The sequence below is a fragment of the Eucalyptus grandis genome, chromosome 10, assembly GCF_016545825.1.
Source record: "Eucalyptus grandis isolate ANBG69807.140 chromosome 10, ASM1654582v1, whole genome shotgun sequence".
Lineage (NCBI taxonomy): Eukaryota > Viridiplantae > Streptophyta > Magnoliopsida > Myrtales > Myrtaceae > Eucalyptus > Eucalyptus grandis.
In genome coordinates this window covers 23,484,360-23,500,676 of record NC_052621.1, presented here as the reverse complement: position 1 = coordinate 23,500,676, position 16,317 = coordinate 23,484,360, and the positions used below count along the sequence as shown (strand labels likewise).

Below are 16,317 nucleotides of genomic sequence, written 5' to 3'. Positions count from 1 at the left end.
ATCAAACTCATGCGAGTGCTCACACAGCCTCAATGATGTAATTTCATTGTCCGAGATATTCATAATCAATGTGAAATGTGACATAATTTCAAATCTTCAAAAAATGCCAGCTCCATTGGTTTCTCCTTACTTTTCAAATCATTTTCCTGTTCTTTTTTTAGCATTGTGCTTGACAATGACGAGACTGCAATAACCACATTAATAGATTCGAAGCCTTTTCCAATCAAGTAGATTGCCTCCACTATCCTCACGCCATTGACCTCGGTTGAACTATTGCTCTTTGTAAACTAGTAAAACTTGCCAGTCCATTTTCACTTTGCTGTTCCTAACAGAAATAGAAATACAAGCAGGTTGGTGGCAAATGCTCTGGACGTGACATTCTCAAAGGGAGATGCGATTGCAATTGACATGCCAATGACGGTCCATGCTGTTATCATATATTTGGCAATAGTACTTGGAGGATTTGTTGTTGTATCAATAGCTGACAGTTTCGCACCCAAGGAAATTGTAAGCCGTCTGCACATTTCCAAGGCAAAAGGAATCTTTACTCAGGTGACCTCTCATTCTTGTGAGTTATCAAGCTGTCTGTAAATGCTGTAACTTTGCTTGGAACTTCAAGTTCTGATGTGTCAACTTTAACAAGAGCTGAAGCAGAGGGAAGTAGTTATAGCATATGACAAAGTTACACTTATCAACGAAGTTACACCTATTGATATTTATATAGGAGATTTCATTACAGAAATGCATGACCTAACCGTGGGAATCTCTTTAATATTCTGTTGGTATATATATGTGACCCTATTGCTTTATTAGTCTTTAAGCCAAAAGCTTGCTTTCACTTGTCAATGTATCACCTAGATTAAGTTTTATTTCCTTCAAGTGGTTGCTGGTTCAAGTTTTTTCTGTATTGTTTAAGCAGGCTTCAGATAAAATTTTCAGCTCGCATGAAATTTCATGCTTCTTCTATGAGTTAACTGCAATACTACATAAACTATAAATTATTCTTCATATGTTTCAGGATTTTATACAAAGAGGAGGCCGGAAGTTTCCATTGTATAGGTAAATCGGTCACTCCATTTCTTCTTTGTAGCGACTTTTCTCTTGATAATAAACCAATTGGATAAAAAAAGATGAAAATGGAGAAGAAACGGATCGAGCGTGTCTGACTGTCTCATTCCATTTTTTCCCTTACGAGTTTTAGCTGTCATATCATCTCACTTGTCATATTTGGCTTTACTCTGACATTAAGTGCTTATCTTGTGTAAATTTACCTGTACTTTACTGTTCAAGTCCCCTAGAGAGAGTACTAGAAGGCAGATATTCTGTTAACGAACTAACAGCGGGTGTTCTTCTCCACCCTTGCAGTCGAGTTGTGGAAGCTAATCCAGTGAAAGCGATTGTGCTCCCTGTGGCTGGAGATAGTGTGGGCGTGAAGTTGAGAGAGCAAGACATATCATGGAAAGCTTTTCTTTCGCAAGTGGATCATGTTCCAAGGTATCACCAGCATTTGCATTGCCTAGTATTTCCCCAAAAAAAGTATACAGGTCGACAAGAAAACCTCTTGTTAGCTCTCGTTCAAGTCTTTAATTAACATCATCCCTATTTTGAAAGTCTTTTGAGTAGTCATGAACTTGTGATCGTCAGTCGACAAGATGTGACATGCACAGAAGTATGATTTCTGTTACTTTCTGCAGAAGGCATTATTACCCAGCCTTTTACCAAAGTACCGACTCTGTGACAAATATTCTCTTTTCTTCTGGAACTACGGGTAGTGTAAGTTGAAGATAGCGCCTTGTTTACACCTAACTTTGAGAATTCTGTGATGTAATTCCTTCCTGCGAATAATTAGGAGAACCAAAAGCGATACCCTGGACTCAACTCTCGCCTATCCGATGCGGTGCTGATTCGTGGGCTCATATGGATGTTCAGGCTGGAGTCGTGCTCTTCTGGCCTACAAACTTAGGGTGGGTCATGGGACCGATTGCACTCTACTCTTGCTTTCTAGCTGGTGCAACTCTCGCTCTTTACCATGGTTCTCCACTAGGACGTGATTTTGGAAAATTTGTTCAGGTGAGGCCTGCAGTCCTGGCAGTTTACTTTTTACTTTGCATGGATCACCCCTTTTCCTTTGTTTTCTCCTATCATGGGGGAACATATACAAGGCCATGCTAAATTGTTGCAGACTAGATTTTGTTATCTTAGCATGCATGATTTTGTAATAGTAATGTTATATCGATGCTAAAATATTTTATACTCCATTTTTAATTATATTTGTGTATGACAGCCGTGCAATGCGCGGTAAACGCTAGCTTTTATAGGCAATTCTAGCAGCTTCAGATCAATTCTTGTAGTTGGGCACTAACAGATGGCACTTATAAAGTTGTTAACCAGACTTTCTCTCCTGTTCCTGCATCTATTTCAGGATGCAGGAGTGACCATTTTGGGCACAGTACCAAGTTTAGTAAAAACATGGAAGAGCACGCAGTGTATGGAAGGACTTGATTGGACAAAGATCAGGTTTTCTTTCTTCTTTTCATCAAATTGGTCACATGATCATCAAAATGTTTTGTAAAGAAGTAACAAGATTATGAATGGTGGCTCAGGTCATTTGGCTCCACAGGGGAAACATCCAATGTCGACGATGACCTCTGGCTTTCTTCCAAGTCCTTCTATAGCCCCATTATAGAGTGTTGTGGCGGCACGGAGCTCGCATCGTCTTACATTCAAGGAAATCATCTGCAGCCTCAAGCTTTTGGAGCATTTAGCAATGCTTCCATGACGACCGGCTTTGTCATCCTGGACGACCATGGAGTCCCTCGAGTAAGATTCTCTCTAGTAAAGGAGGTTCTCTGTCGAGGAATGCGCACCAACAGTGTTTATGAGCCTTAGAAGAAGCTAATTGAATTTAGTTTGAAGACCATCTCGTTTAGCTCTTTACTGTAGTAACCACAAATTTCTCAGGGCGTGGACATGGGTATTTCACAAATCATGGCCCTTCACCAAGTAGTCTTAATTACAGGTTCCACAGCGCTGCTGGAAACTGCTTCAGATGATCAATTTTAGGAATAACATATTTTAAAGAACCAGTCAATCCCTTCTATGGTACATAATTAATTTCCTGTCTCATTGCGTACAGCCAGATGATCAACCTTGTGTTGGCGAAGTGGGACTGTTCCCTATTTACATGGGTGCAACTGATAGGCTGCTCAATGCTGATCATGAGGAAGTTTACTTCAAGGGAATGCCAACATACAAGGGAGTGGTATGCCATGTTGATTTGTGGAATATTCGTGGCTTACTCATTCCATTTTCCTTCTCTGGATGCGGATGTTTTGTCGCTACTGGAAATTTATGCTTAGTAAACTTAGTAGATTGATGGAAGAAACGTGGCCTTAAAAATTCAAACGAACTTGCAGCAACTGAGGAGACATGGAGACATCATTAAGAGAACTGTTGGAGGGTACTATATTGTACAAGGGAGGGCCGATGACACAATGAACCTTGGTGGCATTAAGGTACGACCCTTCAAATTTCACTCTTTATAAAAACGTCTAAAAGTACTTAAGAACTTTGCTGTTGTACTAAATTGGATATGCCGGCAATATGTGGTAGTGGTGGAAGGCAAAGTAGCTACAAGCTCTAATATGGTTCTCCTGGGTCAAAAGAATGTTACAACTTCCACCTAAAACTTTTTACTTATGCTGTTTTATGGGTCTGCGAATTTGTTTTCCTCTTCTAATGTGGACCATTTGGTATTGCAGACTAGTTCCGTTGAGATTGAGCGCGTCTGTGATAGAGCAGATGAATCTATACTAGAGAGTGCCGCAATAAGTCTAGCACCACCCACTGGCGGTCCAGAACAGTTGGTTGTCCTCGTGGTGCTCAAGAAGGGGTGTAAGGCTGAACCGAATGATCTGAAGATGAAATTCTTGAAAGCCATCCAGCGAAACCTCAACCCTTTGTTCAAGGTTTGATCCTTGAGATGTAAATGCTGATGCATCAGTGCATTTTGAAGCTGCTCATGGTTTGCTTTTTGTGAAGTAAAAATTAAGGTCGAACTCAATGAATGGTATCGACGTTATTGTTAAAAATTGAATATGATGAAAAAAGAATTTAAGAAGTGGAAGATTATCTCTAATCTTTGGGTCGACGCATTTGTTTCATCTGAACATGCACGAGGATCGCTAACTGGAATGTCTCAATTGATTGACAGGTAAGCTCTGTCAAGATTGTCGCCGAGTTCCCTCGAACGGCTTCTAACAAGCTACTGAGGAGAGTGTTGAGGGATCAGATGCGACAACAGCTCTTTGCGCAGAGTAAGCTGTAGAGGCAACTGGGAAGTATCGTCCCATATTCTTGCTGCGACTGTCGATGTGCAGGTTCCGATTCTAGATTCCAACTTCCTGCTTGTGAGATATAAATTGGGTTGAAGGAAATGTGTGAGAATTAATAGTTGGAATAAGAAGCACCATCCGGTTGAAATTCAGAACACTCGTCTTTTCAATAATAATGACATCATGTTGTTTCTGAATCGAGTTGAAGTTGATTTTGGTGTGAAGTTTTTCTTCGCAGAGTTTTGTCAAGGGAGTGCTCAGGATACTTATTAATACCACGTCACATGAGTAAAGCAGTTTATTGCAGCACAGTCACCCTACCAAAACATCATCTGAACGAGGCATGATTCATGGGCAGACACTCACGATCAAGTTCACTTTCCATGAAGTATCATCCACATGTTCGTAAAGGTCAAAGACGAAAACGAAAGATTCAGAAACGTTCCGGTAAACGACGCGCATGTTCATGAAGCATCATCCATATATTCGTAAACAACGCACCGTGATGGACCCACCAAGCCGTCGACCTTCGATGACCCACGTTTAGGCCGTTCGAGATTTGAATCATTGATGCCCGTATATCCGAACTGTTCCCGCGTGCTCGGTGTGACCGTGATTGGAAGACGAAACGAATGACGGGGACGTGCGGGAAATCGCATTAGGGACCAGCGTCGTTGTGGCATTCTGTCTTTGTGACCACGCGGAAACCACGCTCGCTACGCATGTTCTTTCAACGTTTTGGTTGTGGCATTATTGGAGCGGAGGAGTGCGGAAGAAAGTGACCGGCGGCGACAAGATAGTGCCGACGAGAAGTGAAAGCGCTAGCCATCGGGCGGCCAGTTGCCGCGCCTACCCAGTACCCACGTGCCGGCTGGGCCGATCGGGGGCCTGTTTTTTACCCAAGAAAGGCTAAAAAACGTGCCAGCCGTCCGATTAGGGCCCGTTTTTATCCACGAAAGGCTAAAAACTCAGTGAAAAACGTTGAATTGAGAAATTGCGTGATCAAACTGCATCAAATGTTCTCCATAATCTATCGGCTAGTATTAACCATAGACTCTGTTAATATCCTAGACACAGGTGACGTCAATAAGTCCCGAGCGACGGTGGAAAAAACTGAAAAATGTCAAGCTTATTTTTAATGTACTTAGAGTAGTTGATTGTCAAGTAAGCCTCCAACTCATTGATAGATGAGGAGAAAAGATGGCACGAGGCTATTGGGTGTTTTTTTTTTTGGTAAAGAAGGCTACTGGGTGTTCTTCTTCTTATTTCTTGGTATGTTCAATAAGAACACCATCTTTGTTAATGAGGTGAAGTAGATGGGACTTGACTACTTAGGTGAGGTGGGCCTGGTTTGAGCTACTATGTTAAAACTGTTGGAGGTTATAGGTTTGAGAGAGAAGAAGCGGTTGTTTGAAGTATTACACCAAGAGACGTCAAGTTTGGGCATTTCGCTCAGCAGTGTTACTCCAACAGTAGGGAAACTATAGAGTTTTTATATGCATGTTATTGGGCTCCGGCCCATATGGACCAAAATAACCATGCTTTCACCTATAGGGCTTGTATGTGAACATATTATTTTGGACTATATTAATAATATATCCAATAATCTCCTCCTATGTTCACCATACAACACAATCCAATAAAGGTGGTCAATGTAATGTTCACACAAACATGAATCATCCGCATTCAGTCCAAGATAATCAACTTGGATCGGTCAAAGAGTATTTCAGCAGTAAAGTATTAAACTAAATCATCATTTATCTGAATAACTAGACTGAAAGCCATAACTCTTTACCACTTCATCAAATTTAAGATGCCACATCTTAGGTGCTTGTTTAAGACCATATAGGGATTTATTCAATTTACAAATTTTGTCCTCAAGACCTTTCATAACATATCCTTCCGGTTGTTTTATGTAAATTTCCTAATTTAAATCCCCATTTAAGAAAGCTGTTTTTACATCCATTTAATGCACTACAAAGTGTTCAATAGATGCTAAAGCAAGAATTCTTTTTTATAGTTGATAGATGACACACAGGTGAATAGACATCATAATAGTCTATTCCACTCTACTGTTTATAGCCTTTAGCTACTAAACGTGCTTTGTATCTAGCTATTGATCCATCACTATTCAGTTTCTTTTTTAACATCCATTTATAGCCTATAGCTTTAGCCCCTTTTGGCAAATTTACTAGCTGCCAAGTGTGATTCTGCAGCAGAGAGCTCATTTCATCATCTATGGCTTCTGCCCACAGTAGAGATTCCCTAGATCTCATTGCTTCTTGATAGGGAATGGATCATCCTCAAGGTGGTAAGCAACAAAGTCCTCACCAAAACTTTTGGGAATTCTCTCTCTTGTAGATACTCTAACTGTGATTGGTTCAATAGCCAACTGTGTGGGATTAGTGTCAAAAGGGCCTGCTTCAGATTCTACAGGAGATTCTAAAATCATATATGTAGATCTAGAAACATTCAAGCCTTGATCTCTGAGAAACTTGTTTTCGAAGAACACTACATCTCTAGATTCTATCACTGTATTAGTAGATAAATCTAAAAACCTATTTGCAGCACTATCTTCTGCACTACCTAGATATACACAAGTAATGGTTCTAGATCCCACCTTAGGTTTCTTAGGATCTGGTATACTTACATAAGCAATACAGCCCCAAGTCTTAAGAGTATCATATCTACAAGAGTGTTTTTGCCATATCTCATAAGATGTCATGGACAACTTAGAGTGCGACAACCTGTTCAAGATGTGATTAGCAGTTAGAACTGCTTCTCCTCAGTAGGAGGAAGGCATGTTAGCTGTAAGTAATGTAGAGTTTAACATTTCAATTAACTTTCTATTCTTACGCTCGGCAACACCATTTGATTGGGGTGAATAAGGAGTAGTGGTTTCAAGTATTATACCTTTTGAAGCACAAAATTCCTTGAACCTTGACATAGTATATTCTTCTCCTCTATCACTTATAAACCTCTTAATTTTCAAGTTGAGTTGATTTTCTACTCTAGACTTGAAAATCTTAAATTTTTCAAAAGCCTCATCTTTCGATTTCAACAAATAGACATGACAATATCTAGAAAAATCGTTTATGAATGTTATTAGATACTTCCTGTCACGCCCCAATCCTCGGGCATGCACACATCCTTCTACTTGATCGATTTTACAATGCGATATCCCAGGACTACGTATCGCCGACCCTTTCATTTTTAATAGCACATGCAGAAGCAATTATAAATCCCAAGACAATAAAACGATGGGATAGAAAAGCAAAGTCATAATTTCCATATTGAAATTCACAACCATACTTTTATATAGAGCATAACTCAAGGTACTTCACAAAACTATTCATAACTTTCTAGTCTCACACTATTCACATTTATACAGGATTCACAAAAGAGGATGAGATTTCAATCCTCATTTGGGTCGTACTCAGGATCATCCTGATCCTCTTTTGACTCTTCCTCACTAAGCTCACATCCTTCAAGCTCTTTATCTTTTACCAGCTCATCGTCCTCTTCTGGTTCCTTCTTCACAGGCTCATCTACGGGCTTGAAATGTTGTTTCACAACCGGGATGAGACTACATCTTAGCAAGTTCTACCCCACTAAGACTCAATTAGGAAACAAATATGCTAACCGGCTGCCTATGCACACACGAGTCAGAAGACTTACCTTGGCCTCAGATTCCACCTGCATATTAACACAGTTCAATAGGCACCCAAGAAATCACATCACAGATCGATATCTCGATCAATCGACCTAGTCGATTTCATGTCAATCGGACCATTCATGGGTCATTTCAATTCAATCAATCAATTCACGACAAACGGATCAAATCATTGATCAATCGACATAGTTGATTACATATCAGTTGGACCATTTCTAGGTCATTTTACTTCTCAATATAAAACTTCCTATTGTATACTTAGTCACAGAGCTCCATTAATGCTCTTGGGCGTCGTTTTCGCCAAGGTGACGTAAGTCGCAGACAGTCTATGTGCGTTCTTTAAGGCGTCGTTTTCGCCAATGATATCCTTATATATCATTGCTCCCCAAAGCCGATGTCTAAATTTGCTCATTGAAGCTGCTAATAACATTTGCTCACCAAAGCTGCTAAATGACATGTGCTCTCTAAAGCTGATATCTAAAATGATCACTGAAGCTGCTCGAAGTCGCTAAATGATATTATTGCTTGCCATTGCTCACCGAAGCTACTATAGATCTATAATGGTATTAAGGCTCCCTGAAGCTATTATAGATCTATATTACTCACCTAAGCTGATCAATGCTCACCAAAGATGAAATGGTACTTAAAGCCCACTCTCGGTGTCAACACCGGACACCCAGTATTTTCTAATTAAAATACCTATATATCACAATCATCACTCAATTCAACAATACATCATTCAATTGCAGAAACTAAACACACCATTGCAATCAACACGAAATTTCGGTCGTCGGCTATCCCAGCCTAATTTTCGAAAAATAAATAAATAAATAAATAATTTCGAAATTAATAAATAACTACTAAAAATTCAATTTAGGTCCGTAATGCCTAATTGAAGCCCGATAAGGGTCGGGAAAAATCCCGAGAAGCATTCATTAAATAATAGTACGTCTCTACTTGCTAATTGCATAATTCAATTGTCTAACATGCATCACAATTATCTAATAATCACTGATCTACTCTAATCTAACCACCTAATTGCACTTAATTAAATCTAATTAACCCTTAAGCATCATTAGTCTACTAAGCAATGATTAGTGAGATTACTCACTTGAGCAAAGCGAAGACTGCATCACCGCAACGGCGACGCGACATCGGTCGAAATCCAAACTTTTGGCGGCGTTAGCGGACACTCGGGCCAGACTTACAAGCCTTGCAGGCCCACATAAAAAGCTGGGCTTGGGCCAAACTTGGGCCGACTTGCTTCGCGGGCTTGGGCTCGGAAATGGACTTGCTGAACCTGTGGGCTGAACTTTGAAGATGGGCTTTGGCTCCTTCGCGAGCCTCAATACTGGGCTGTCTTTGGCTCAATTCTTGGGCTGAAGTTGGGCCGAATCCCAATGGGCTGAACTGCGGGCTTGGCTTGCGGACTGCAGAGAGGAAACCAGCGACTTCAACGGTGAAAACGGGCCGATCGGAGCTCCGACGAGGGATTGGCCGGCAACCAATGGCTCCCGAGGGTCAAGGGGTCTTGTAGGTGGATGAAACGGCCAAAGAAATGGTCGGAATGGAAGAAAAACGAAGAAAATCGCGAAACAGTGCAGGCGGGCAGGGGACCAACGGACCGGCGTCCGGCAGCTTGAGACGGCCGTACGGGATGTCCGGCGGCTCCATTGGGGATGAGGTTAGACTCGTTGGAACGTTCTGGATGTCCTCGTCACGGTGATATGTGGCTCGTTCTCTGGTTCATCCGGGAAGTCAACTTTTTACTCAAATCTTTGGCGAGAGGTCAGCTGAAGCAGAAACCGGTGGTGGTGCGGGTGGAGGCATGCGACGGCTGCAGCTCCTTTTGCCGGTCTTCTTGCTGGCTTGAGGGATTCGAAAATGAAGAGGAGAGGGTCTTGGATGGTGGAAATGAGAGAGAAATGGAGAGGATAGAGATGAGAGAGAGAGAGAGAGAGAGAGAGGATGGGGAGAAGTGAGGGATGGAGGGCTCCACTTGCTTGATATTTCCACAACTTGCTCTCCAAGATTCAACCTCAACCAAGTATCCTCCCTTGGCCTTCACTTGGCCACACCAACACTCCACACAACCTTCCCAATGGTCCAAATTTGGCTAGGGTGTGGGGGATTACGAATTTTGAAGAATAAAGCTTCAATTGGCAATAATTCCTTCTTGATTCTCTCTAAATCAGCTCTCATAAAATCAATTGATGTCTCATTTATCAAATTGATAATTTTGCTCGTCCAAGAATCCCTCATGCTTCTCAATTTCACAATCGAAAACCGTCTTTGGCATTTTCTGCACAAAAATGAGCCGACGACTTTTTCCCAAAAAGTCTCGGTTGTCAGAAAAATCTTCTGAGACTGAGTCGATACTCCTAGAATTTATTGTGACATCACAGAAACTTCAATTTCTAAAATCAGACTTGAATTCACAGCTAATTTAGCATGACCTAGATTACCGGGTAACTTTCAGGCATTTTTAGCACAAATGGCCCGTGGTCGATTTTTTTCGAGCCACAATGAATCCACTCGACTCATTGGCAACTCTCGGTTGTCGTGAAAATCTCGAGGACACAAATACGGACATAGGGTCCCAAAACAATAGGAAAATCAGTCTAGTGCCGGTCGACGAGAATTTTCCAATTTAGTAGTGTCACCCGATTAGCCACACATCTCAGTTGAACCAGCCTATCTCTGATTTCGAATCGATTTTATATTGTGCCGTATTGGCCTCTAAAGATGAGCACGGTCGAGAAATCGATTCCTAGTCGAATTCTCAAGTCTATTTGCCTTAAAATCCTTAGTGGTTTCCCCAGATAGTCTAGTTATCTCGAGAGTAATCAGTTTTGAGAACAGCCCTATAGGCGCGTCAATGAAATGCCCGATTTACTCAGTAGAAAACAAGGTTGAAAATCTGGAATGTCACACTTCCGACCACCTTTAGTGATGTAATTTCTAAAATCACAAATGTCAGAATGTATTAGCTCAAGAAGTTGTGTGCTTTTAGAAACCAACTTAAAGGGTTTTCTAGTGATTTTAGCCTGTGCACACACTTCACATTTATAAAATTGAATAGAAGTATTTAATGGAATGTTGTGAGTTTTAGCTAGATGTTGCATTTTCCTGTAATTCACATGTCCAAGTCTATTATGAAGCAACTTTGGATCAATCAAAGTAGAATTTACATGGTTTATGCTATCAGCATTTAAACTCAACATATACATACCGTTAACCATGAATGCACAATCAAAATAATATAAGTTAACAGATAAAGTTACTCTACCATTCATAGTTGAAAAAGACATACCGGCTTTATCAAGTAAACTCATAGATATCAAATTCTTCAAAAGTAAAGTTACTACTCTAACATGTTTTAGAGTTAGTAATTTACTTGAAGAAAGCACCAAATTTGCAGTTTTAGCATGAGTCACATTTGCCTCACCACCATTGCAATTTTTCACAGTGTCTTTCACTTCTATGACCTCAGTGAGTAAGTTCTTGTCATTTATAGCATGACAAGTAGCGTCTCTATCCAACCACCACTCAAAAGAGACGCTGACCTTTCCATTTTTCATCATTCCAATGAAGGCTTGAGGCTCAGATCCTCTTATTAGCATATTGGCATCATTATGTGGTGTGTCATTATTTGGCTTTCTCAACAACTTATACTCTGCTGCTCAGTGACCCCACTTTCCACAGTTATGGCACTTGCCCTTCTTCTTCTTTTTGAAGATAGTCTTTTTGGCCTCTAACTGTGAAGAGGATTCACCTTTTGGTGACTTGGACTTTTTCTGAGGTTTATTGGAGTGTGAAACTAAGTTGGCAACTGACTTTTGTTGTCCCACTTGTTCCAAACTCTTCCTAGTAATATTTTGATCATCAATGTAAATATACCTCTTTAATTCATTCAGTCCTATATGTATCTTCAATATGTGCATTTTAGTCTTGAAAGAACTCCATTCAGTTGGTAGTTTGCTCAACACAAGACCGACAAAGAGATTATCGGACATATCAGAATTATCATCTTTCAGCTTGTTTCTCATGTTCTCAAATTCAACTAACTGAGAGGTGATGCTTGAATTCATAGTGAATTTAAAGTCAAAGAATTTCTCCGCTATGAGAGTTTTAGATAACCCCTCTTGTTTTTGGAACTGAGTGTTCAAGTGATCCCATATCTCATTCGCCGTCTTATACTCACTATAAGTCATAGCCATATTAAGATTTAGAGAGTTCAACAAGTAATCTCTATAAAAATCCTCATATTTGTTCCATTGATATTCATTCACATCTTCAGTGGTAGATGCAAAATCACTAAATACAGTATAGAATATGTCACGTTCTTTCATGCTAAATTGAACATGTAATTTATAGCCATGAAATTCAGTAACATCAAAAGATTGCAACTTTATAATATTATAGGAACTACGATTTGCCATTTTAATCAAAGCAAAGTGTTAGAAAGAGTGCACCTTGAAGTCCTCAGAGCAACAAAGTCGAATAACTCCCTTAACCTTGATCAAACCGCTCTGTAGAGATGGAATTTGTCAAAACAAACCCAAAAACAGATCTAGAGTGCCCAAAAACCTTAAGATGGACTGCCCTTGTCGCCGAAACAACCTTAAAAACAGATATGGAGTGCCCAAAAACCTTAAGATGGACTGCCCTTGTCACTGAAAGTTGCTGGAAATTTCTGCTGCTGAAATTCGCTGAAATTTCGTCCCCGAAATTCGCTAGAAATTCAGATGGAAACTTCCGGGTGCCGTAACTTAAGATGGACTGCCCTTGTCGCTGAAACAACCTTAAAAACAGATCCTGAGTGCCCAAAAACCTTAAGATGGACTGTCCTTGTCACTGAAACTCGCTGGAAATTTCGTCCCCGAAATTCGCTAGAAATTCATATGGAAACTTCCGGGTGCCGTAACTTCTCCATCTGACCTCCGATTGATGCGAGTGACCACTCAAAAAGTTTGTATCGACGAGTAGAACAAAGCTCAAGTGGTTTCACCCTCTAAAATTGGCTATAATTTTTTGGATTCTTGAATCAAAGATTTCGGTCACCCGAATCTTCAAACTTAGATCCCGACCAATATCACCGTTGAAATCGAAAGTAAATTACACCCGTGAGTTCGTCTGACGAAATCTTCAAGAAGACACCTTACTCGCTCAAATCCAACACACGAACATAATACTTCAAGATTGTTGGAGGTTATAGGTTTGAGAGAGAAGAAGCGGTTGCTTGAAGTATTACACCAAGAGATGTTAAGTTTGGAACGCTCAATAGTGTTATCTCCAGCGTAGGGAAACCCTAGAGTTTTTATATGCATGTTATTGGGCTCCGGCCCATATGGACCCAAATAACCATGCTTTCATCTATTGGGCTTGTATGTGAACATATTATTTTGGACTATATTAATAATATATCCAACAAAAATAGATAGCCAATTTGGGAAATAATAAACGGCTGATGGGATAGGTTTGGGACATAACCCGTCCCAAATACTGTCTTAAATTTGGATACCGGTATAGGTATAATATTGGAGCGAGTTGTACTCTTACTTTTTGGCTTATCTTTTGCTTCTGATAGTTTATTTTGAATTTAATATTGTATTGAACGCCTTAAATTAATGGAATCATATGACCCGATCATTGCATTTAATATTGTATTGCACACCTTAAATTAATGGAATCATATGACCTGATCATGGGTCTTGTAACCCTAGAGCCCACCTAAGCCGTAAGGGCTCGAAAACTTCTTCAACGGGTGTGGATCATGGCATTTAGAGCAAAAAACCCGACTTAAAGACTTGAATAATTTCTATTTCTTTGTATGATGGGTGACTTTGGATAATAAATATACACCTAACCTTTTGAATCCTGACTAACATAGAATCGGATTGGATTAAAACAGACATCATTCAACGAAGGTGAAAATAATCACCAACTAGAATTTGCCTTGATCTCGACAAAAAAAAAATTAACAAAAAAAGGAACTTACCTCAATCATCGTGGCGAGTACTGTTGAGTAAACAAAAAGAATCAGGGTGGATCGTTCATGTTCCCATCTGAACTAAATCTGTGTATAACTCCATCTACATAGGATCCTTTGTCCAAGTCGCCAAATAGACTCTTATTAAGAAAGAAAAGGTGCTTAGCACATATAATTACATTGCTCAAGCTTGTGCACAACACCTTCAGGCATCATCATTAGAAACTCAGGAAACAATTAACCAAACTGGGTGTGTTTCCCGGCTTTGGTTGAAAGACAAACCGTACCTACAATCGTACACAAGCAAAATCTCATCTCCAGACATTTCTCAAAAAAGAAAAAGAAAAAGACGAGCACCAAAAAAGGAAAAAGGCGAAAATATCTCAATTCGGACAGTGACCGAAACCGCACGCTCCGAACATAAAAACGCCCGTTTCCATTTTTGGGAAGGATCTCCTTATTCCTTGTTTTAAACCTAAGTAACACCGACACCGACACGCAATACGCGACACGCGACATGTGACATGCGCCATGACACGACACGATACGTCGATATGTTGTTTCTAAAAGAACAGAAAATTCCGACACATTGGGACACGTTGGATATTTAATATCTATTTTTATATATACATAATAAATTATCATTTTTATGTTTATTTCAATCAAATTAATTTGATTCAAAATCATAAAGAAATAAATAAGTCTAGAATGACTTTATACTAAAAATAATTATCCACAATTTATTAATATAATTAATTATTTCAATTTGATAAATTCAACTCTATCTCAATAATTCATAAAACTTACGGAAAAACAAGCAATCTACATTTTGATCTCGCATGTTAGATATGTCGGAAGAGCAGGAAAAAAAAAGCTTAAGGGATGAATTGTGTATTATAAGAAATGAGAGTCAAAAGAAAAGAGAATACTAGGTTTTTCTTCTTTCTCAATTTATTATTTTTATTATTTTATTTTATTTTTCACATATATACATTTTGACATCTCATTTATTGAAATTTTTTAAAATGTACCTCAATATCGGAAATACATGTTGAAAACTCGTATATCAGAATTCCGACTCGAGTGTCGGGAAAGTTGATCAGGTGTCGGATTTTTCGACACGTATTGATCAAGTGTCCGAGAGTATCGGACACGTGTCGAAGTGTTTGACACGACACGACATGAGGACTCCTGAAAAGTATCGGTGCTTCCTAGCTTTAGACTTCGACGCGGCACCTAGTCCTCGCAAACTCGGAGAACTTGTCGGGAACATTGATCCTCTCCAATTTCTTGTTTTGCCCCTCTGCCATGTAGAACCCTTGTTGCCCCCTTCGTACTCTACCCCGCCACCGGGTCCGCCTCCCCAGCTCGACCCAGCACGTCTTGGCCTAGACCACCGGGTTCGACCCAGCCCAGTCGAATAGCCGCCCGTCCCTCCCCGTGCCGACACGTGAGCTCAGGCATCGCTCCGGCGGCCACACCCTCTCCGCCCGCCGCCACTAACCTGGTCCGGAAGTCGTACACCTCCGCGCTCCCCTCGAACCAGCCCTGGTCCTTCATCCCATACTCGCTAACCACCCAGAAGGACCGCCCCTCGCACTTGTCCCGGCTGTGGCTCATCAATGGCAGCTCCGCCCACTTGCCCCGCCCCATGTCGTATGCCCACGTCGACCTCAACGCGTTCTTGCCCTTGTTGTGCCCCCCGGCCACGTAGATGCGCCTGCCGTGCGCGCCCACGGCGAAGAAGGAGGCCTGTCGGGGCATCGCCACGCCCCCCCGCGCTGCGAAGTCGTATGCGAAGACGTTGGCCACCGGCTCGTAGGTCGCTGGGTCCCACCCCCCGAGGGCCACCAGCTCGCCATCGCAGCTCGCGAGGTGGCAGAACAGCGGCAGCTCATCTGGGTAGTCTAGAACCGGGTCGAGCAGGTCCCAGGCCCCGATCTCCAGGTCGAAGACGGTGATGGAGTAGCGGGGCGGTCCGACCAGCTTGTGCCCACATGGTACTATGATAGGGTTAGAGTTTTGGGTCGTGAGAGCCATTGAGCTCCTTGAATTCTCTGTAGGCCACATTTCTATGCAAATGGAGAATATATGAGTTAACACAGTCATTAACATCGAGGGTAATTGTCATTTTATTTCTACGCAATCACTTATGATCGATGATTCATTCTACTTAAGACCCTGAGGGTCATGACATTGAATACGGGTTCATGTGGCTCTGTTGTACAGATTTCTTATTCAGTACCTTTAGCTCTGGCATATGATAGTGGGGTACTTGTGTTTGGGTTCTTGGGATCTTGTGTAATGGCTGTTGTGAA

The 16,317-nt window shown here is 41.0% G+C and overlaps 2 protein-coding genes across 4 annotated transcripts in view; one reads left to right on the top strand and one right to left on the bottom strand.

The window, feature by feature from the left end:
• LOC104429320 (probable acyl-activating enzyme 18, peroxisomal) overlaps window positions 1-4,489 on the top strand; it is a 39,900-nt gene extending 35,411 nt beyond the window's left edge. For 2 of the 3 annotated variants that reach the window (XM_039303353.1, XM_010042194.3), the window contains exons 4-14: window positions 351-552; window positions 1,019-1,059; window positions 1,366-1,494; window positions 1,695-1,768; window positions 1,850-2,070; window positions 2,423-2,517; window positions 2,604-2,820; window positions 3,137-3,262; window positions 3,417-3,515; window positions 3,762-3,968; window positions 4,214-4,489. In XM_039303353.1, the coding sequence (XP_039159287.1) occupies window positions 351-552; window positions 1,019-1,059; window positions 1,366-1,494; window positions 1,695-1,768; window positions 1,850-2,070; window positions 2,423-2,517; window positions 2,604-2,820; window positions 3,137-3,262; window positions 3,417-3,515; window positions 3,762-3,968; window positions 4,214-4,327 (1,525 nt within the window). In that variant the 3' untranslated portion in view covers window positions 4,328-4,489. The remainder of the gene's footprint in view (window positions 1-350; window positions 553-1,018; window positions 1,060-1,365; window positions 1,495-1,694; window positions 1,769-1,849; window positions 2,071-2,422; window positions 2,518-2,603; window positions 2,821-3,136; window positions 3,263-3,416; window positions 3,516-3,761; window positions 3,969-4,213) is intronic. The other variant, XM_039303354.1, reaches the window with a different exon arrangement.
• A 10,848-nt stretch (window positions 4,490-15,337) lies between these two features.
• LOC120288771 (F-box/kelch-repeat protein SKIP20-like) lies at window positions 15,338-16,069 on the bottom strand. The gene has a single exon (XM_039302919.1). It carries the CDS (start codon window positions 16,067-16,069, stop codon window positions 15,338-15,340), a length of 732 nt encoding a protein of 243 aa, XP_039158853.1.
• Between the last annotated feature and the right edge of the window lie 248 nt (window positions 16,070-16,317).

Coding starts and splice junctions, on each gene's coding strand:
- LOC120288771 (XM_039302919.1), bottom strand. CDS start 16,069: ATGTGGCCTACAGAGAATTCAAGGAGCTCAATGGCTCTCACGACCCAA.